General features: G+C 52.2%; 2 protein-coding genes and 1 pseudogene across 2 annotated transcripts; all 3 read left to right on the forward strand.

The window, feature by feature from the left end:
• Positions 1-80: 80 nt before the first annotated feature.
• On the forward strand, positions 81-11,665 carry LOC118611490 (the record flags this gene model as incomplete). The annotated part of the gene is given in 9 exon segments (XM_036232696.1): positions 81-237; positions 1,913-2,365; positions 3,526-3,645; positions 5,587-5,826; positions 6,079-6,177; positions 6,180-6,279; positions 8,020-8,446; positions 10,300-10,494; positions 11,554-11,665. Coding segments are annotated over 8 exon segments (1,722 nt in total), but the record flags the coding sequence as incomplete, so codon positions are not given.
• On the forward strand, positions 4,014-4,132 carry LOC118611806 (annotated as a pseudogene).
• A 2,492-nt stretch (positions 11,666-14,157) lies between the features above and the next one.
• LOC107512284 (interferon-inducible GTPase 5) lies at positions 14,158-19,392 on the forward strand. Its single transcript, XM_036232466.1, has 2 exons — positions 14,158-14,238; positions 17,890-19,392. Exons 1-2 carry the CDS (start codon positions 14,206-14,208, stop codon positions 19,342-19,344), a joined length of 1,488 nt encoding a protein of 495 aa, XP_036088359.1. The 5' UTR covers positions 14,158-14,205; the 3' UTR covers positions 19,345-19,392.
• The last annotated feature ends 1,703 nt before the right edge of the window (positions 19,393-21,095 follow it).

Genomic DNA, 21,095 nt, shown 5'->3' on the forward strand with positions numbered 1-21,095 from the left:
AGGTGGAGGCAGTTGAGAACAGAGGGCTGGAGGGGGCCGGACGGCTGAGAGGGGTGTTCCTTAACCCCATCGCACCCTGACTGCACCCACTGCCACCGGAGGCAGGGCCCAAAGCCCAGCCTAACAGGGTGAAGTGTCCCTATTGTTTGAGGAATAAGTTGGCCCTGTGTGACTCCCTTTCGGTCATGAACTGCAGCGGATACCAGACTGTGTGTGTCACCCTCGAAGGGACATGGAGTGGCGTTTAGGGCTCCTTTGAGGTCATCTGCGTGGTGGGCCTCTCTCACCTGCACAAAAAAGTGCTGAGGTACATTTGCATGTGTGTTCTGGTTATCTGTTGTTATTTGACGAATCACTAACAAACAGAGTGGCTTAAAACAACAACCACCATTTTATCAACCTTCATGGTCTCTGTGGGTTGGGAATTCATTAAGAAGTCAGCTGAACAGTCCTGGGTCTCTCTCTCATGTGAGCCAGGGTAGGGGGTGGAGGGCAGCATGGCTGGGGCTGTAACTTTAGGGCTGAGGGCACACATGTAGACTCAGGGCCTGTCCATGTCATCTCTCCACATTGTTAGATTGGGCTTCCTCACACTGTGGCTGCCACAATCTTTATATGGCAGCCGAAGACTTCAAGGGCAACTATTACAGCGAACAAGGTGGCAGCTGCGTGGGCTTTTATGACCTAGCTTTGGAAGTCACACCATGTCCCTTCTACAGTGCTTTCATAGTTATAAGGGTCACAAAAGTTCATTTGGTTTCAAGGGAGGAGACATAGACCCTCACCTCTTGATGTGTCAAAAGATTTGCAGATGTATTTTAAAATCCCCCACTACATGCTTGCAAACAGTTGGAGCAGAGCCTTTTTGAGCAAAAGGCTTAGCATAGAACCACACTGACCAGAGGATACACAACCTATGAAGTCAACAAGGTGACAGAGACATGGCCTGGGCCTCTGTTCCTGACAGCCAGGTGGACAAGATCCTTCGAAGGGTCTTCCTGCTACAAACAGCAGCTTACTGGGAAGGTGGAGGTGAACGGGGGTGGTGGGAGCGCTTCACCTGGCAGGAAGCAATATTTTATCACTGTCATTGTTTAGAAATGCTGATATATGGTGATGATAAAAAGCAGGTTGACTTTTAGGAGGTTATTATTGGTTTTTGTTTTTAAATGCTTTACAGGCAATGCGCCTCCTTATAGCCTGCTCCCAGGACAGACTGCTCCCACAATCCATCTCCCTTCGTCTGCCACTGTTTACAGATGAACTCGATACTGTACAACAATACTTTCTTATGCTTGTTGGGGCTTACAAGAAGTTAGGGAAATTTCCAGCGATCTCCAAACAAACTAAAGAATGTAAGCAGAAATCAGAACAAGAACAGCGAGGAAACATGAAAAAAGCATGGTGGCCCCAAGAGCAAATGCTGATAATGGCCTGCTTTGGGTGCCTAGATCTTGGGTCAGCAGTGTGGTCAGGGAGCTGACCCTTAAACATGCCAAGGATCTTGGGAGGAGGCTGAAATGATCCCAGGTTGGTAGCACCTCCTAGCTCTCAGTAAAAGCCAAGACAAACCCTCTAGGACTCCCACAGATTAACAACAATCAAATATGAACTCACAATCAGAGTGCATGAAATGTACAAGGAAACAAGCCACTACGAGTGACAGCAGAAGCTATGAACAACAGATGCGGACCCACGGGGAACCCAGCTGTTGTAGTTATCAGCTCTAGAACAGAACTACAGGTGATATATTTGAAGGACTAAAGTTATAGTCATAAAAATGAGCAGACAACAAGAGGCGATAAGAAATGACTGGGCAGATTTGAAAACAAATTGTATAGAACTATCAAGAAAGACAGAGAAAGACAGACGTTGAGGTAGGGGTGCTCAGGGTCTGAGTTTGCCCTTGCAGCTCCCCCCTGTTTCTGTGGGGGTCCCCAAATCCTGATGGGCTATGCGACACCAGAGTTCAGCAACCTGCAAGTGAATACCTCCAGGGGCCCAGAAGCATCTGGATTTTCTCTCACGACCTGGCCTGACTGCAAACACGGGGCTGTTCCCACCCAGCCAGATGCTTTGAATCCTTTCTTCCTGAGACCCTACCCCCTCTGCCCTCCCTGTCCCACTTGTGTTTCCAATCCTGTGTGCTCCCAGGGGGTCTCCTCCCAGAGAGTGTGGTTACTCACATGGGCATGCACACACACACACACACTCATATACACATTCATACACACACATACACACACCCCGCCCGGCACACCTGGAAGCAGAAAGTTCCGTTGGCACTTATCTACACATCCACAAACATGCACCCAAAACACACCTATGAAAGAGCACCCGTTTCTAAACACAAGCATTCTGTTGTGCAAAAGGGATTAGTGATCTCAATTTGGCTTAAATAAGAAATCTGATGGTCTTTTTTTTTTTTCTTCACTTCCCTGCTTGTGAAAGAAGACGAATTTGCCAACAGCCTTCTTTTGGCCTAACAAAGAACACTGACAATAATTTTCATCTTCCAGAAAAGAGAAGTGCTTAACTGAGATAGTATTTACCAGGGCAACAGCTGTCTGAGACAACTGAGCAGAATCACAGAGGTTTCAGAGGCGAGAAAGGACATTCTCACACGCGGGGAGAGCAGCGTTCCTGCACCTCCGGGAACACAGAAGACGCTTTTGCTAGAGACCACACGGCAAGGATGGTTCTGAGAGGCTGAAGAGAATCTGTTTGCCAAACCTGCAGGCAACGTGGGAACAGTTTCACCTTTGCATCCGCTGATTGCCAGCTGCCAGGAATTTCACTTTTTGAAACTAAGCAGTGGATTAAATTAATAATCATGGTGAAAAAAAGTGGACCTGGGAGCTCAACATTTACAATGTGGGAAGGAAAAATGGCAAAAGAGGATTACTAATGACCAGAGCATGTGACATGGACGCTTTTCATGTCCAGTTTCTATGGACACATGACAATCTGTGCAGGACACATCGGTCGTCAGATCCACATGGCTGGACCGGGAAAGTGACAGATACAACACACGAACATATCAAAATACTCAAAATACTCGCAGACACGCTCAAACGCATTACTAACATCCGTAGATGTTCACATCTGTGTGCCAGTGTGTATTTAGAGCACCCCAAGCCTTGCTGGGAACACAGACATACTCACAAAAAAACACACAGACCAACAAAACCAGCCTTTTACATATACACATGTGCTCTCATCACACAGATATACACACAAACACCTACTCACACAGGGGCCCCACAGGCACACATGCAAACATCTTCACCCTTCCACAGATGATTCCAGAACACAGGGATAGAGTTCAACATAGGCAGATACAACCGCATGTGCACAGAGAGAAACGGGCCTGCATACTCACACACACAAACTGCATCATGGCAGGAGTGCATGGATGCAGCGTATTTGCACACTTACAGGCACAGATCAAGGTGGCCAAAAATGTGCGCGTGCGCACACACACACAGGTCGTCCTCCACTCAGTCCATCTTCCTCTCTCCCCAGGTCCCTGTGCAACTTTGGCTAACATCACCACCCGTTTCACCTGCTCAGACCTCTACTGCTGCGACCCTCTCTCCTGCCTGCTAGATGGGAACAGCTGTCTTCAGAAGATGGGCACCCTAGGTGAGCTCCCCTTGGACAGGATGGGGTGAGGGAGGCAGAAACAGGGCCTGGGGCACAGCAAGGCCTCTCCTTGCCTTCCCAGGTTTGCTGCCATGACTCTAGGCATGGGAGCCTTTTCCTGGGCATGGAGGACAGAGGCTGGTTGCAGGGCAGGATGTGCATTTAGAATCTGATGCCACATTTGTTTTAGCTATTGCTGAATAATAAATCAACGTGAAGTGTAGCGGCTTGACCAACAAAACAGAAACAAACTCACAGATACAGAGAACAAATTGGCGGTTGTCAGATGGGAGGGGGTTGGGGGACTGGGTGAAAAAAAGGAAGGGATTAAGAAGTATAGATTGCCAGTTATTAAAATAGTAGCAAGGGTCGATGATCATGCCACCCTGAACAAGCCCGATCCCATGTGATCTCGGAACCTAAGCAGGGTTGGGCCTGGTTAGTACTGGGATGGGAGACCACCTAGGAAGACCAGGTGCTGTAGGCGTTAAAAATAAAAAATAAGGGATTGTAAACTGACAAGGTCTTTGCAATCTGTGAGGTCAACCAAGGGCTGCCTCACCTAAAATAAGATAAAATAAAATAAAATAAAATAGTCACAGGGATGTAAAGTACAGCACAAGGAATATAGTCAATGATATTGTAAAATCTATATATGTGTCAGGTGAGGATGATCACTTCACAAGGTATAGAAATGTCTAATCATTATGTTGTATACCTGAAACTAATGTAATATTGTATATCACCTGTAATTGAAAAATACATTTAAAAAAATAGTGGTGTAACCAGTCACAGAAGGACAAATATTGCATGATTTCACTTATGTGAGGATTATAAAACAGTCAAAATCATGGAAAAAGAAAGTAGAATGGTAGTTTCTGGGGGTCAAGGGGAGGGGGAAATGGGGAGTTATTGTTTGATGGGTGTAGCATTTTATTTTACAAAATGAAAAAGTTCTAGAGATCTCTTTCACAAGAATATGAATGTAGTTAACAGCACTGAATCATATACTTCAAAATGGTTAAGGGGATACATTTTATATTCTGTGTTTTTTTTTACCACAATTAAAAAAAAACAACAACAACACTTTGTGGCTTAAAATGACAATGATTGATTATTCCCCACCACTCTGAGGGTTGACCGGGCTCAGCAGGGCATTTCTCCAGCTGCAAGGAGTGAAGGCTGAGGTCACGTATGTGACTGCATTAAGCTGGCAACTCTGCTAGGGCTGGAAGGTTCTACACAGCCTTTCAGCTTTCGAAACCTCCCTCCGCGTGGTCTCTCGTCGGTCGGAAGCCTAGTTGAGCTTCCTTACAGTATGGCTTCCAGAAAGGAAGATGTGGAAACCAGAGGCTTCTTAAGAGTTGAGACCAAAACCGGCACAGCGTCACTTCTGCCACAGTCTATTGACCAGAGCAAGTCACGAGGCCAGCTCAGATTTAAGGGGTGAGAAAATAGATTCCACCTCATGTTGCAGAAGCAGTAAGGTGATGTTGCAGAAAAGCCTGTGGATGGGAGATGCAGTGTGGTCATCTTGGTCTCCACTGATACCTAAGTCCCCTGTCCTCTTGCCCCTAAAGGGAAAACTGAGCTGTTCCATAACTTGAAAGAGAAACCAGACTTTCTCCCGTATAAATTCCAAGATGCACAGAAACAGTATAACTAGGAATTCCAAGGGATAGTGTACCAGGCCCACTGCTGGGTGTCGCTGGGATCTTAGAGCAGCTTCTGGCTGAGGGTACAAGGTTGTCACAGAAAGGGTAGGGACACGTTACAGGTACAGAGCCATTCTGTTCATTGGATCCCTTGTACAAGAAGGCAGGGGAAGGAAGTATCTTTCTGAACTATGTGTCTTGATGAACGATGACAGGCTTAGAGTATATTAGAGTTGACCACAGTGGGAATGCCGACAATGACACCCTGAGGGGTTTTGGGACTCAGCTAAGTGGTGGCTCATGACAGCTCATCCTCACAAGTCTGCCCTCCAGATCTCTCCGGCCATAGGCGAAGGTTTCTTTGTTGCCTGGAGAAGTGGTTCCTGTGTGGCCTCCAGGGACTGTGAATTTGGCAAGTCTATCTCTGCTCTGACCTACAGCATTAGCTTTGGCTTCTGGGTCAGCATCACCTGTTGCCAAGGCAACTGGCAGGCACCCACTCTTCTTGGTATGCTGCCACCAGAAAGCAGTAGAATGGGTGGCCAAGAAGGTGGTGAGGTGACTCTGGAGGAGAGTGTGTCCTGGGCTGAAGAAGTCAGGAAGGCAGGCGCATCACTTAACCCCCGTTCCCAATCCAGCTGCCCTGAGGCACCCTGATGCCAGCTCAGAGGGACGGCCCATTGAGGTCTCCCCTGTGGTAGAGCCTATGAGTGCACAGAGGGCCCTGGGAGGTCCTGAGAGTCCTCCTGGCTGATTGTCTCCCTCCCCTATATAGCAGCTCGGCTGACCTCATGCACCCCGAGCAAGTTTCTGTGTCCTACACGTGCTGAGGGCCACCGGGGGCTCCACAACTCCTCCCTCTACGTGTGGTGTCCCAGGAGGAGACCGAGTGTGTCCAGCTGGACCTGGTGTCTGAAGACGGGAACGCGCGTGTATATGTGTGCCTGAGTGAGCCCGAGCACACTACTTTTGGATACAGGCATTCCTGAGTTTGGGCTCCATCTCATTTACTCTGTGTGGCCCGAGGTAAGTGACTTCATCTCTTGGAGCCTCCGTTTTCTCTTCTGGTAAATGGGGGTGGTGAAAGAACACCTCACGGGATTTTGTGAGGATGAGGTAAGCTCGTGAGAGAGGAGACAGCAGAGGGCGTAAAGCAGGACTCTGGGGCCAAGCTGCCTGGGGTCAGATCCTGAATCTACCACTTATGAGCTGGGCGACCTCGGGCAAGTGACTTTGCCTCTCTGTGCCTCAATTTCCCCATGTGAGGAAAGGGAAAGCCTGTTCTGAGCATTAACTAAGATAATTTATAAAACTTCCAGATGAGCTGTCCAAAAGAAATATAATGTAAGGCATATCATATTTTTCCGGTAGCCTCATTAAAAAAGTATAAAGTAACAGATGAAATTAATTTAGTAATATATTTTATTTAACCCAATATATCCAACAGTTATTATTTCAGCATGCAACCAATATAAGAACATATAAAGAGATGTCTTACTTCCATATTTTCCTATTAAGCTTTTGAAATCTGACGTGGCTTTGACACTCACACTCCTTCTCGGTTCAAAACAGCCACAACCCAAGTGCTCAACAGCCAAGTGTGTCCAGTGGCTATTGTACTGAAGAGCAGAGTTCTAGAATACAGGAAGGGCTACGTGTGGCATTTCAGCGAATCTAGGATGATATCAAGGAGGAGACAACAATGTTGAAATCTGTGTGGGAGAGGGAGGAGGGATGTGCGTGTAGGAAGTGATGAAATCCAGTGTCAGTCATCATGACTGTTGTGTCCAGGTCGGGCTCACGTGAACTGGTCATTATCAGCATTGCCCAGGACCGGAACTGGGTTCGTAAGCTGTGTTATACGTGTTTGGGGGAGGGGTGACATGTCAGTGGACAGCGTATATGGGTTGTGTTTGTGTTGATTCTGTGGGGGCCTCTGGGGACATCAGGGCAGCTGCATGTGATGGAGACGTGTGTGCGTGTGGGCCCATGTGGGCGGGTGGCCTCGAGGGTGGGTGTGGGACAACGACTCACGAACGTGGCTCTTTGAGGAAGTACACCCCAGTCCAGGGCAAAGCGAGAGGAACACATGCTGCGAGGCTCACATTTCTCCTTAATGTCTGTATGATGGAACAGTTCAAAGAGAAATAAAAGAGGAACTAGTTTAATAAACCCCATGCGCTCGTCACCCAGCTCCCATAATCACCCACTAACAGCCAGGCCTGTCGCGTCTCCGCCCAGGCCCCATGTCACTTTGAACTCAAATATCCTATCACTTCAACGATCAGCATTTCCATCCATTTTTCTAAAAGATAAGGATTTAAATACAACTTACAATTGTGGTGAGCTGGTTTTTGTTGGTAAAATAAGGCTATTTCATTTTTACGTCTCCCATCAAGTTCTCAATAAACTGGTTACATTTGTATATTTGTATTTATATGTAAATATAACACTGTATCATATACTCATATCATATATGGCACTGAAACAAGTTCAAGAGGTGTGTGAAATAGTGGCCTCCGGGTGTCAGTGTTTATTAATGTTGGACACAAGACAAGAACACCTGTCACACAGTGTCAGGAATGACAACTGAAAGGGCTGCTGTGGCCAGGCCCCAGCTCAAGGGTCAGCACACTCCTGGTGAATCTTCCGAGATGGCCTTTTCGTTCCCATGTTTCCTTTTTGATGTGACAAAGTCTTTTCTTTTTCTAAACCTCAGCCAGGTTGGCAGGTCACAAGCCTCTGACTTAGCGAAACAGGGAGTTTCAGGAGAATTTGCTTGCTCGGAGAATCCCGAAGTCTGGGGATGGAGACGTGGTGACTGGCGCCAGTGGTGCGGCGAGTGTGCACTCGAGCGGAGCGCGTGTGCAGGTGACACCTGCCTGTGCGTGTCCTCTGGTCCCTGTCCCCGCCCCGCCCCGCCCCCCCCCCCCCCCGTGTCCGTCTCCGCAGGCGGCCAGAACATGAGCATGTGCGGCTGCGGCTCCCGCTCTGGCAACCTGTGCAGCGCCCTGGAGGGGACAGAGGGCTTCCCAGAGCTCTCCGGCCACCGCAGCTCCAGCCAACACGCCGTCATCAACTCCAAGTGCCACTCGGGCTGGGCACCTGGCCTCCGCCTCGCCCTGCCGCTGCGGTTGGCCGCCCAGGTCAGCACGGCACTCTCCTGAGCAACCCCGCCTCGCCCACCCTCGCGCCCGGACCCCCGCTTGTTCCTAAGGTCGAAGGTCGCTAGATGGCGCCCTGGCTCCCTCCACTGGGGCGTTTATTTCTGGGGCGCCTGGAAGCTTCTGGTGAGAATGCCAGGGGCCAGGGGTGAGCCTCCTGCCCCAGACCAGGGCTTCCCCGAGGCAGGTTCTCTTTCCTCACTCCAGTGCCCCAAAGGCTGTTCCTCCTTCTGCAGACTCGGCTGTTCTTCCTCCTCAGAGGAGACGCCTCCATGGTTAGACACTCTTCTCCAGTTTAGAGGCCCCAAACACCAAGCCTATGCTTCCTTCCTCCAACAAAGGTGTCCCCAGGACCAGGCAACCCGCCCCCGCCCCCCCGACACACACACTAGGGCTGTGTCTCCTGTCCTCAACACTACGAAACAACTCTGCCTTCTGTCTCCCTCGTTAGGGTCTTGCGAAGTCCTCCCCAGCCAAGGTGAGGCTTAAGGACCAAACACCCCGCCCCCCACCCTAGACTTTTAGAGTGGCCCGTTCTTTCCCCACCGTAGACCCCCTTCTCTCTGGGCTCAGTCTACCGACTGTCACCAAATGCAAATGAATTGCATCCCACAGGCCAAGTGGTTTGGGTTCCCTTTATCGGTGGCTGCAGCCTCAAACAGGGCCCCGATGTGGTCTACTCTGTCCTCTGAGACCAAGGGAGGCCAGGCCTACGTTGACCTGGGGATTCTGGGACCAGAGGGGAGCTGCAGATGACAGCATCTGGGAGCCAGACCTAAGATCAAATGCTCAGTTTGGTTTGATAGTCAATTTAGCATGAGCATTGGACCCGAAGGACTGAGAGCAGAGAGGTAAAAATGAGGGACTCACAGGGGACAGAATGCCAGGAACCATTCCACTGCAAGTGACAAAGTCCATCTAAAAGAGCTGAAATGATTTGCTCGGCACTCATTAGACAGATATTTATTGATCACGTCTATTGATCAAACATGATTCTAGACACCGGGGGTGTAAAAAAAATCCCCTGCTCTCAGGAAGTTATGTTTTAGGAGGGGAGAGAGATAATAAACGTCACATATAATACGCCAGATGGCGGTAAGTGCTGCGGACAAAACACGGAGGAGGGAAGAGGAATGGGGAGCATTGTGACAGGGGCATGCTTTTACATGGGTGGGTTGGGAGGCCTCAGTAAGGTGATAGCTGAGTAAAGGCCCGAGGGGGTAAGGGAGAGCGCCATGAAGGAGTCCAGGGCGTGGGCGTGGGGATTCCAGGCACAGGGAACCACAGACAGAGGCCTGAGGCAGGAGCAGTAAGGAATAGCTAATATTATACAGTAAAAAGGAAAGAATGGAGGTGGGGAGGGGCCGTGGGTGATGAAAGCAGTTCAAAGGAGTCATCGAGAACCTACCTTGCTGCTCTGCCATCCTCAGCATGTTGCTGTTTGTGTGGTGATGGCCGTCGCTCCAGCATCGAGCCCTCATACAACCATTCTAAGGCTAGGAGAGGCGGCCTCCCATTCTCGTCTTCCTAGAAACCCCACCTCCTGGCAGACCCCCCTCATGTCCCACTGGCCAGAACTGAGCTGGCCAGTCCCTGGCAAGGCGATGGACTATCTGGATTGACTTCTCCGAATCAAGATTCAGTCCCTGGGGTTGAGAGAGGCCCAGCCTTTCAGAAAGCACGTGGCTGCTCCCAGATTGTAGACAAAACCAGGTTCTTTTAGCAAAGAAGAAATGGGGAGGGATCAACGGGGGTCAGACAGGAAAAGAAAAAGCACCTTAGGGTATTTCAACGGGAGGAATTTCACATGAGAATGGCTTTCACTGTGTTGGAAGGGCCAGGAGAGCAAAAGAAGAAGGAAGGGGAGTTCCGGTCAGTGGAGCTGTGTAACAAAGCACCCCAACATCCAGCGGCATGAAACTACCCAGGCAAGGGAACGCGGCTCCTACTCATGGGGTTGATGTGAGCGCTGGAAGAGTTGGCATGTGCACAGGAATCAGAATAGTCCACACAGCAAGAGTTCAGCACGAGTAAGCGATAGCCTTTATTTACTATTAGTGTCGGGGAGGAGGAACACACTTTGGGTCACAGTCAGGATACATGCTCCCTCCCATGGCCCTGTCTGGAGGACACCCACCCTAAGGCGAGGGTGCAGAGGAGCCAGGGGAAACAGTGAAGGGGGTGAGGAAGGAAGCTGCTGCTTTTCTGTGGCTGGAGGCCCTGGGGACACGGCCAGGATATGACCCATCTGTGCTGAGCAGGCAGGTGCTCAGGAAATGCTCCACGCGGAAGCTGTGACCCTGGAGTCTGGGGGGCGGGGCGGGGTGGGGGACTTCCGGGACCGAGTGGGGCTGACCTGGGCGGAGAATTTAATTGTATCGTACACTTCTAATTTTCCGTAAGGGCATAAATGTGGGCACATTTTTCAAGTTGAAAAACTTAAATTATTTAAAGCGCACACACACACACAAACAAATAAAGAATAAGCAATGGCTCTCACAGCTCAGCTGAAAGACAGAAAATGCCGTGGGAACAGCTGAAAGCCCCCGCGGGCCCCCTCCTGGCCACCTCTCCTCTCCTCTCCCCTCACCTGAGTCCGTCTCCACCCTGAACATTGGCTCCGTAATCTTGCTACATATGCTCCTGCTTCAAATGTCTTTTCCCTTTTCATTTTCTCTCCTCTCCCTCTTTTCTCCACTCCCCAGGGATCCCTGCCCCCAGAATGGCATGTTGTCTCCTCCTGTTACTTTCCCAACTCAAATAATTTCATACAGACATTCGATAACACATATACACATAGGTATAATACATATGGAGGTATCGTCCGCATACATGTAGGTATATACATCTCTATGTTGTGTCCATATCATGTAGACAGATCTACGTCATGTAGGTGTGTAGGGATTTTTTTTGTCTTCTAGAAATAGGACGTTAGCCACAAATTGCCGCATGTTGTTTTCTTCAACTTCTCCAAGTCACTTGATTCAACTCTTTTAATTGCTGCATGTGGTTTTGACGGCCTTATGGTGGGGATTACTGACATTTCTTTTTTTTTCTTTTCTTTTTTTTTCTAATTTTTTAAAATTAAGTTTATTGGGATTACTGACATTATTCAGCCATTTCTCCAGTCATGGTCCTGTGAGAGAATTTGCTTCGTTTCCTTCCTTCCCTTCCCCCTGTGAGTGAGCCAGCAGCAGGCATCCTGATGACAGGTATGTTCATTATTTGTTATGGTCTCCATGTCTTGAGATGTTCCTAATACACTTTAAAAGCTCGGATGATATGTCCCTTTCATGCATCTGAGAAAATTCTATAATGTATAATGAAATGGGATCAAAACTGACAGTTATAAATGAAAAGTAAGGGACAGTGAGTCAGGGGTTCAAGGAGCGGCCTCCCCCCACTTTCCCCAGTGTCATCTTCACCCAGGTGAGGCCCCCTGGGTATTCCTTCTCCCCTGCAGACTCCTGGGAGAAGTCAGGGAAATTACTTCAGTTCTTAAACATCTGTGGGACAGGTTCTCAGAAGGCGGATGCTCCTTGGACGTGAGTATTTAATTCATTAAGAGGTGATGTCATACTGGCCTCAAGTGTTTCTTCTTGAGCCTGACCTTCCTCGCAGGGCGCACCTGTTTCTCCCGACTGGCTGAGCCTGACCTCCCAGCCCTCCCTCTCTCATTTCTTGCCACTGCTGTTGACCCTCTGTAGGCAGAAACTTCCCGAACCTTACTGGAGCCTAAGGCAAAAGGCCCTATATATATACGTGCTTTTATATATGTTTTTAATGCCTATTTTTCCCCCAGAATACTAAAGAAGTTGAAAAAAGTATTGAAAATTTATCAAAAGGGTATATTAAAACTCACAGTAGTTTGAGGTAAAACATATATATCAAATCAGAATTTATTATAATTTTATTTTAATACAACTTAATTTAAAATTATTTAACATCACCATGTGGCCAAGAGAAACTGCAGAGCATGAAAATTGTCTCAACTGAAAACACAAAAAGCCAGGAAGTAGATTTTGAAAATATTACTGATGGGTTTGTTTCCATTGCAGTCAGGGATCCACGTTTTCCCTTTTCCTTCAGGTGCTGACATGGCTCAGCAGGAACTAGGTCTGGGTCCAGCCTCAGCTGGGCCCAGGGCCTGGCACACAGTAGGTGTTCAGAAAGTGTGTGTTGAATGAATGAACTTTCTCTAAAAAGCCTTGACAGACTCCACCCCGCTCCCACACACCGCCCCCTGCTGGACACCCCTGGCTCTCACACCCCTCTAGCCAACTCCATCTCTACCTAACCCACGCAGGGTCGTCACTGTCAGGGGATGGGTCTGTGTCCCCCACTGCACTCTGAGTCCTGTGAGGACAGGGCTGGCGCTGTCTAAGTCACTTCGCAGTGAACCAGCAGGCCCTTGGCACACAGTTCGCACATGTCGCATCAATTTCCTCCCTGTAGGCAAGGGCCGTCCCCACGCTGGCTGTGTTCCCGGCCAGGCAGACCAAGGGGACACTCTCAGGAAACACCTTCACTGATTCTACAACGTACTTTCCCACATTTTAGCAATTCTGAAATCAGGAAAAGTCACAGTTAATGGTGTCTTATAATCACTGTTGGCCCGGGAGTCACTGTGACGTAACTGTCACTGCCTGGATATGATAATGAAGCCTCTTTTAACAGCACTGTGGCCACTCCTGATGGCTCAGAGGACGTGTAGTGTGGGCAAGCACGGACACCCCCTGCTCAGAGACAGAAGTGACTCTGCAGTCAGGCTCTGTGTGTTTTCAGGAACAGCTCAGCCATTTTACTTCCCCTGTATTTTCTTGGTTAGAGACACGCACAAGTTTTCTAGGATAAAATTCTGCACCTTCCAAGTAAATCTACGAAGAGCTCTTTCAGTACGTGGGAATAAAATTTTTAAGTGATAGGGGAATATCGGGTCACAGTTTCACTGGCGGCACTGTCTTCCCTTGTTCGTGGGACAGAGGGCAACGCACCTGACGATGAGTGGCACCTTCCATTTGACCATAGAAGGCACTGTGGAAGAAATGGATGAATGAATGTGCCCGTCTTACTCGTCTCTGCCGTCCTCTCTAGTCCGGTGTCAGCTCCTGGATTTGGCGTGTATTTCAGGATGACATGTGAGAGAACAGAGTTTTGTCACAGTTAAATGAGTTTCTCCATCCAATGGACCCACACGGCGCCCGGCGCGTGGTGAATGCGTGGTAAGTGAACATGGCCTCTGTGGGTGATCACGTCGGCTGCCCCACCCGCCCGTGAGGTCTGTAAGAGCAGGGACAAGTGGGACTCACTCACACCTCTGGACCAGTACAGGGACTGGCTTGGGGTCAGGTATAAACGAATGTTAATGGAATGACCGAATAGTCAAGCAAATCATTAGGCAAATGGGAGCTGTCTCTCAGTTCAGGGTCTTGGCACAGGCTGGGCCCCTGGCCTGGGAGGCAACTCCCTAGCAGGCCCCAAGGCTCATTCCTGCTCATCCTTCACATCTCAGCTCAGGTGCCCTCTCCTCCAAGAAGCCCTCCCTGACCCCCAGGCTGGGTCACATGCTCCCTTCATGCTCCCATGGTATTCTGGGGTCCTCCATCCCAGTCCTGTCTGCTCTGAGTCATCACTGTCTGGGGATGGGTATGACTCCCCCATGGGATTCTGAGTCCTGTGTGGGCAGAGTCCGAGGCTGTCTTGGCCACTGCTGCCTTCCCAGCACGCAGCCCAGGACGCGGATGAGTGGAGAGCAGAGGAGGCCTGGCAGACAGGTAAGGGCACAGCCTCTCTCTGGCTGGCACACCAGGAGCTGAGCGAAGTGCCTCTGGCAGCCGTCACCCTGGCCGCCACCATTTATTTCCCTTTCCTCAGACCTGGAGCCCCTGAGGGCAGAGCCCGGGTCTGATGGACTTCCGGGGCCCTGGCTCTTGGCCGGCGAACACAGTGAGGCTCGTGATACATGTGGGTTTCAGCAGCCACAGTCTGCATGTGTCGTCTGCATGCAATTGTGTCTCTTCCAGTCTGCAAGTCTGTGTTCCTGAATGAGCATAGTTTGTGAGGCTTGTGCGTCTGTATGTTTGACTTTTGCTTTTCTGTAGTGACTGGATTTGAGGGTCTTCCTCCTCGGGCCACATATACGTGTCTTCGAATTTGGGGGAGGAGTCTTGGTCTGTGTGTCTGGTGTCTGGGAATCGTTTTTAATCTTCTGGTCTCTGTGCATTTGTGCAATGAGGGTGTGGGACGAGCCTGTGTGGCTGCTGGCCTGAATATCTCTCTCGCCTGTGGTTTAAGAATCCTGGACTGTGTGTCCAGCAGACCACTCTTCCCTGACTCTCGGTGTGGCCTTGAGCTGGTCTGTTCTCCTTCTGCGTCTCCGCCTCCCCCTCAGTTGTTTTCAGAGGCTGCTTTGCTGAACCCAACTTCAGATTCAGGAAAATCCTTTGAGTAGTGGGGGGCCTCTGGCTCTACCCCAGGAAATGGGGGTGGGAGACCCTGGGGTGCCTGACCTGGGCAGAGGAGAGGCCAGGAGGGGAGCCAGGGTGGAGAAAGCTACAAAAGGACTGGGGTTGGAAGCTGTAGAGACAGAGGCTGGAGTTGAGCAGAGACGGAGTGTCCCTAGTGGGTAGGGTTCCCGAGTCTTAGTCTCTGGACCTTCAGCTCTGTCTCTGCATGTGTCATGGTCCCCACCTGTTGATCCCCATCTCTCAGGCTCCGTATCTTTTCACCCTCTCTGTGACTGGTGCCTCTGACTGTCCCCCTCTGGTTCTTCCTAACATGGTCCCTTGTCCATTGTGTCTTCCTGCCTGACTCTCCCTGATTTTGTCTTGGGGACTCTCTTTCCCCACCTCGACTCCCTGCCCCCCCTTCTTGGGGAGATTTGCCTTCCCTTTTTCTCATTTACTCCTCTCCGTACTTCCATCTCCCTTTGTCACACTGATGCCACTTTAAATGGTCGTGAGGAAGCAGAGACAGGAGAGAGCAGAATGGAGAAAGGCATCACAAAGAGTTGGCACCTGAACTGAGATTTGAAGGATGGGCTTGGGGGGAAGGAGGAGAGGATGTCAAAACTGTTGGGGAGCAGGCGGCCAGGGAGCCTGGGGACCAGACATTGAATCGGGGTGTGGGCACAGCCTCAATGCCACCGTGGGCTGAGAGTCCTCACCAGGCAGAGACCCAGGGCCAGGCAGGGGGATGCTGACGGTGACCTCACTGGTGGTTTCAGACCTGGCCTCTCCCCAGCGTTTCGTCTCATCCCAGCCTCGCTGGCTAAACTAAATCACCACCCTCAGCGCAAGTGGGTGGGTGAGTAGATGGTACTGAGACAGGAAAGTGAATGATTTGTTTGGGAAACAGAATCCCTGGATGGAAGAGAAATAGAGGATGGGTTAGTGAGCATGGCCAGCCCTCAGATGCTGGGACTTTGTCCTGGGTGTGACGGAGACCGTGGACGGGTTTTGAATGAGTCTTGGTGTTAGAAAGACCTCCCTCTGGGCCACTTGAGGGGGACTGAGGGCCTAGTGTGAGCACGGGGAGACCCCATGAGCAGCTAGGGGGGGTGGGGCCCCACCCCCTGACATCACTGTCACATTATTGCACTAGGGCCAGCTGACCAATAAGCTGCTGCTTGCTATTATAATGGGTCCTAGCAACAGGCTCTGACCTAGGGCTAACAGGGGAGGAGACCCCGTCGGGGGAGAGTGTGAGGGGAGAAGGAGAGCCTGCGGGGCAGGGCAGGTGAGTCTCCTGAGCAGGGGTCTCCAGCTAGGTCCGGGGCGGGGCTTCTACTCCTAATTCCAGCTCCCCGGGCCCTAATTCCACCCCAGGGTCACTGACTCACCTGCCCCTTGCTGCTGGAACCCGTCCCAGGCACCTAGCCTCCATACTATGAGATGTGTGAGGGGGACAGGGCACAGGAAGGGGTGGGCATAGCACGGGGGAAATGTCCCCACCCGGGATGGGGGTCTGACCTGGTGGGAACAATGTAATAAGACAAATTTCTGAGGAATTGGGGATGGACCTGAGAGGCGGGGACGAGGCAGCCAAGGACACAAGGGGGAGGCAAAAACAAGTGGCCGAAGGTAGAGCACTTCTTCAGAGGGCGAAGGAGCCCGAGATCTGGGTTTGAGTCCCAACAATGGCTCTGGGCAGAGGCATCGCTTGTCTGGTCTGAGCCTCAGTCCCTCTCCATCTGATGGGGACAGTGACCCAGGACGTGATTGTCTCTCCCAAGGTTCTGTGAAGAGTCTTAGTCAGTGAGGAAGTGTATTTTAGAGGCGATGGACCAGAAGAGAGTGTGACTGGGAAGAGGGAGGGCCAGGGACGCTCCAAGGTGAGGAGGCTGGGACCTGAGGAGAGACCATCTGATGGGCTCTAGGGGGCAGGAGGGGACTTGGCCTGGCAACGCCAGCCACGGCAGTGCTGGCCGTTGAATGAGGGGGACTCCCAGTGTCTAGGAACAACCCCATTCTGGGTTTCTTCCACCAGCTGAACCCGAGAATGTCCTGTAAGTTGGCCTAGTGATAGACAGATCGGGCCACCGGCATCACAGCAGCCCTGCAAGGTGGCCAGCATTCTCTTCCATGGGGCAAATATGGCGGCCGAAGCTCAGAGAGGAAGGGACTTGCTCAAATTCACACAGCTAGGAATATTAATAATGATAATAATAATGATGACGCTGAAGCTGATAACACAGACCACTTGCTCTGTGCCGGGCCCTATTTTAAGTGCTTTACATATATTAACTCATTTAATTCTCAACAACCCGAGGAGGCAGATTGCTATTACTATACTTATCCTCATCTTACAGATGAGAAAAGTGAGGCAGAGAGTTAAGTAACTTGCCCCAAGTCACTCAGTGAGTACCTGGCCCAGCCAAGATTGGTCCCAGGGTCTGGGTTCCCTTCACCCTCACTTCACACTGCTCCCAGTGACAGCGGTGGCAGGAGTGTAGGGCCCTGGTTCAAATATTATTAAGAATTCCAATCAAAAAAAAAAAAAAAAGAATTCCAGTCAGTGTCAGCTGATGAACGTTAAGCCAAGAGCTAGGTCTTCTAAGCATGGGGCCCTATTGACTACACGGGTCACAAGCTGCCAATAAGACCGTCCCATTCCTAGATTACCCTGAAAACGCCTCAGTGCCTTGCGAGACAGGTCAGCCACTATGCGCCTCACTCAGAGGAGCAAACAGCTCAGACAGGGGCCTCATTTTGCCTGAGGTCCCACAGCAAGTTATGGCAGAGACGCGCTATGAACCTGGGCCTGCCCGACTCCGAAGCCCCCTAACTCGTGTCCGAAATGTGCCCTGGGTGTTGGAGGGGAGGACTGTGGGGTTCCAGGGGGCCGTCCTTCAGTCCCTGGTCCATCTCTTTCCCTGTCCCATGTAAGGCCCAGGAGGCATAACCGGCTCCCTTATGTCCCCCCAGACGCTGAGGACCACGCGTCCTGTGACTCTCCCATCCCCGGCGCCCTCTGAACCGCTGGTCACCATGGCTACTTCGAAGTCAGCCGGGGAGGAGGAGAACACCATCCTCATGGCCAAAGAAGAGCTGGAAGCCCTGCGCACGGCATTCGAGTCGGGTGACATCCCCCAGGCCGCCTCTCGCCTCAGGGAGCTGCTGGCCTCCTCAGAGAGCACTGGCCTGGAGGTGGGTGTCACGGGCGAGTCTGGGGCTGGCAAGTCGTCCCTCATCAATGCCCTTCGCGGCCTGGGAGCTGAGGACCCCGGCGCGGCTCTCACAGGCGTTGTCGAAACCACGATGCACCCCTCGTCCTACCCACATCCGCAGTTTCCTGATGTTACCCTGTGGGACCTGCCAGGCGCCGGCGCTCCGGGCTGCCCGGCCGACAAGTACCTGAAGCAGGTGGACTTCGGCCGCTATGACTTCTTCCTGCTGGTCTCCCCGCGCCGCTGCGGGGCCGTGGAGACCCGCCTGGCTGCCGAGATCCTGCGCCAGGGTAAGAAGTTCTACTTTGTGCGCACCAAGGTGGACGAGGATCTGGCGGCCACACGCACCCAGCGGCCCTCGGGCTTCAGCGAGGCTGCCATCCTGCAGGAGATCCGCGACCACTGCGCCGAGCGGCTGCGGGCGGCGGGCGTCGCAGACCCACGCATCTTCCTCGTGTCCAACCTCTCGCCCGTCCGCTACGACTTCCCGCTGCTCGTGTCCACCTGGGAGCATGACCTGCCCGCCCACCGGCGCCACGCCGGCCTGCTCTCGCTGCCGGACATCTCGCTGGAGGCCCTGCAGAAGAAGAAGGACATGCTCCAGGAGCAAGTGCTCAAGACAGCCCTGGTGTCGGGCGTCATCCAGGCGCTGCCGGTGCCTGGGTTGGCAGCTGCCTACGACGACGCCCTGCTCATCCGCTCCCTGCGCGGCTACCATCGCAGCTTCGGCCTGGACGACGACTCACTGGCCAAGCTGGCTGAGCAGGTGGGCAAACAGGCAGGCGACCTACGCTCCGTCATCCGCTCCCCGCTGGCCAACGAGGTCTCGCCCGAGACTGTCTTGCGGCTCTACTCACAGTCCTCCGATGGGGCCATGCGGGTGGCCCGGGCCTTCGAGAAGGGGATCCCTGTGTTCGGCACGCTGGTGGCCGGTGGCATCAGCTTCGGCACTGTCTACACCATGCTCCAGGGCTGCCTCAATGAGATGGCCGAGGATGCCCAGCGCGTCCGCATCAAGGCCCTGGAGGAGGAGGAGGAGGAGGAGCCCCAGCCCGAGCTCAGCTTGGAGGCAGCTGGCGACAATGGCGTGGAAAAGCGGGGATCTGGGGAGGGAGGTGGCGAGGAAGCCCCGCTCTCTGCCCGCCGGAAGCTCGGCCTCCTTCTCAAGTACATTCTCGACAGCTGGAAGAAGCGTGACTCAGAAGAGAAATAAAAGTGCAGCCCCCAGACCCCTGCCTCACCCACAAACCAAGCTTTAACAAAGCCGACCAAACCAAAAAAACCAAAAAGGCCAATGTGATGAAAAGGAGAGCGGCAGTTGCTGAGGGGTGGGGTGCGCAGGGGTCTGAGGGAGGCTAGTGGGCCCAGGTCAGAGAGAGAAACACCGAACTGGGGTAGGAATTGACCCTGGCGGGAGAGAAGTTCAAGGCGTGGATGGTGGGCCGAGCGCGCCTTGGCGGTACTCTCCCCTGGGTCCCTAAGTAGCCAAGGGGGATTTATGGGGTGACAGGGTAGCCAAGCCTAGATCCAAGACAGCAGCCAACTGTCAACCTATGTGGGTGGCTGAGTATGTGGGGGTTCGGGCCTGTGAAGATACTTGAGTTGCAACATCACATCCCTTTCTGAGAACCCCAGTGTCCCAAAGGCTGCCTCGGGAGGGGGAGGGGCAGCCAATCGGTGCCCAGGATCAGCACAATGGTGCCTAGCAACTGAGTTAAATGGGGGGAGGTTGGGGCATCCCAGGCCAGTGCTGCTGCCTGTGAGTGATCGTGGGGCTGGGTGGCGGGGAGGAGGGGCCCCGTGGCCCCTGGGCTGGCCTCCCTGTGGGGCCTGCGGAAGACAGAGTGACAGTGGAGGTGGCGAGAGGGTCAGCGGCCCTCTGAGTATCAAAGGAGGAAAGGCTGAGGGCACAACGTGCGCCGCAGGGAAAGGTGGTTTCAGAAAAGGTGGCAGGCGTGTCTGCGTGTGAATGTGTGTGTACGTGAGTTTGCCGACTTGTGACTGTGAAGAATCCTGCTAAGTCTCAGTGATTCTGATGCTATGGGTCTAAGGTTGAGAGCAGTTCGCAGGGACTAGGGTTACCTGTCTCTGCATGACTGTGCGCACGCGTGTGTGTGTGTGCGCACATACTGGATGACGCTGAAAGGCCGTGGGTCTGAGAGCGAGGGCAACTGTGTTGGGTCTGAAAGCTGCAGGTGGCTGTGAATAGCGGAGAGAACAGGTAGCACACTGCGCGAGGCCATGTCGGCCCAGGCGGCCCAAGGAACCAAACTCTCCGGCTGAGTCAGGGGGTCACTTGTGTTTTAAAAAATCCAAGAACTACCAGACCGGGGGGTTTGGACATGACCCCAAGGGCCCCTGTGGGCTTGAACGAGGGTCAGAGAAGGGTCAGATTTAGTTGCAGAGAAGAAAGTCGAGTTCCCAGGAACCCGCAGAAGGCTCCGGAGGCTGCGCCAGGCCTGTGGCAGAGTGGGGACCGTGGTGCCGGTGCTCGCAGACAGTCCCCGCACACTTTCCAGGACCTGGTGGTGGTTCTTGCCTTATTGTGGCACCTCAAATTACCCCTGACCCAAGGAAACAGTTCCAGATTCAGAGGGTCTGCTTTTACCTGGACGATTAAAGGGGGTGCTGAGTCTTTTTTCTAAAGAGTGCTCAGCTTTGCAGGATTTTCCCCCTTCCCAGAGCCTCCCATTCATTGGCTCTGCCAAGATTATTTGGGGTTCACACAGGCCTTTCTGCACCAAAAGCTGTGAGGAGGATCATGGGGAAATCCCAGACCCCCAGATGCACACAAGACAGATGGTCCCTTCCAGATCCATTCTCAAACCACAACTCATATCCCTGTATGTGTGGGCCTCAGATGTTGTCCTAAACACAGGACTCACCCCAAGTGGCTGGGCTAGAGAGGTTGGGCATGAACAGCGTGTGCTCACACCGCACTGGCCCTAAAGTCGAGAGAGGCAG

The sequence above is a fragment of the Rousettus aegyptiacus genome, unplaced genomic scaffold (assembly GCF_014176215.1).
Source record: "Rousettus aegyptiacus isolate mRouAeg1 unplaced genomic scaffold, mRouAeg1.p scaffold_m13_p_14, whole genome shotgun sequence".
Taxonomy (NCBI): Eukaryota; Metazoa; Chordata; class Mammalia; order Chiroptera; family Pteropodidae; genus Rousettus; species Rousettus aegyptiacus.

Excerpts from the sequence above, each read along its gene's own strand:
- LOC107512284 (XM_036232466.1), top strand. The coding sequence starts at position 14,206 with ATGAGTGGAGAGCAGAGGAGGCCTGGCAGACAG. Across the intron at positions 14,239-17,889 it reads AGAGGAGGCCTGGCAGACAG|ACGCTGAGGACCACGCGTCC; the intron begins GTAAGGGCACAG and ends ATGTCCCCCCAG.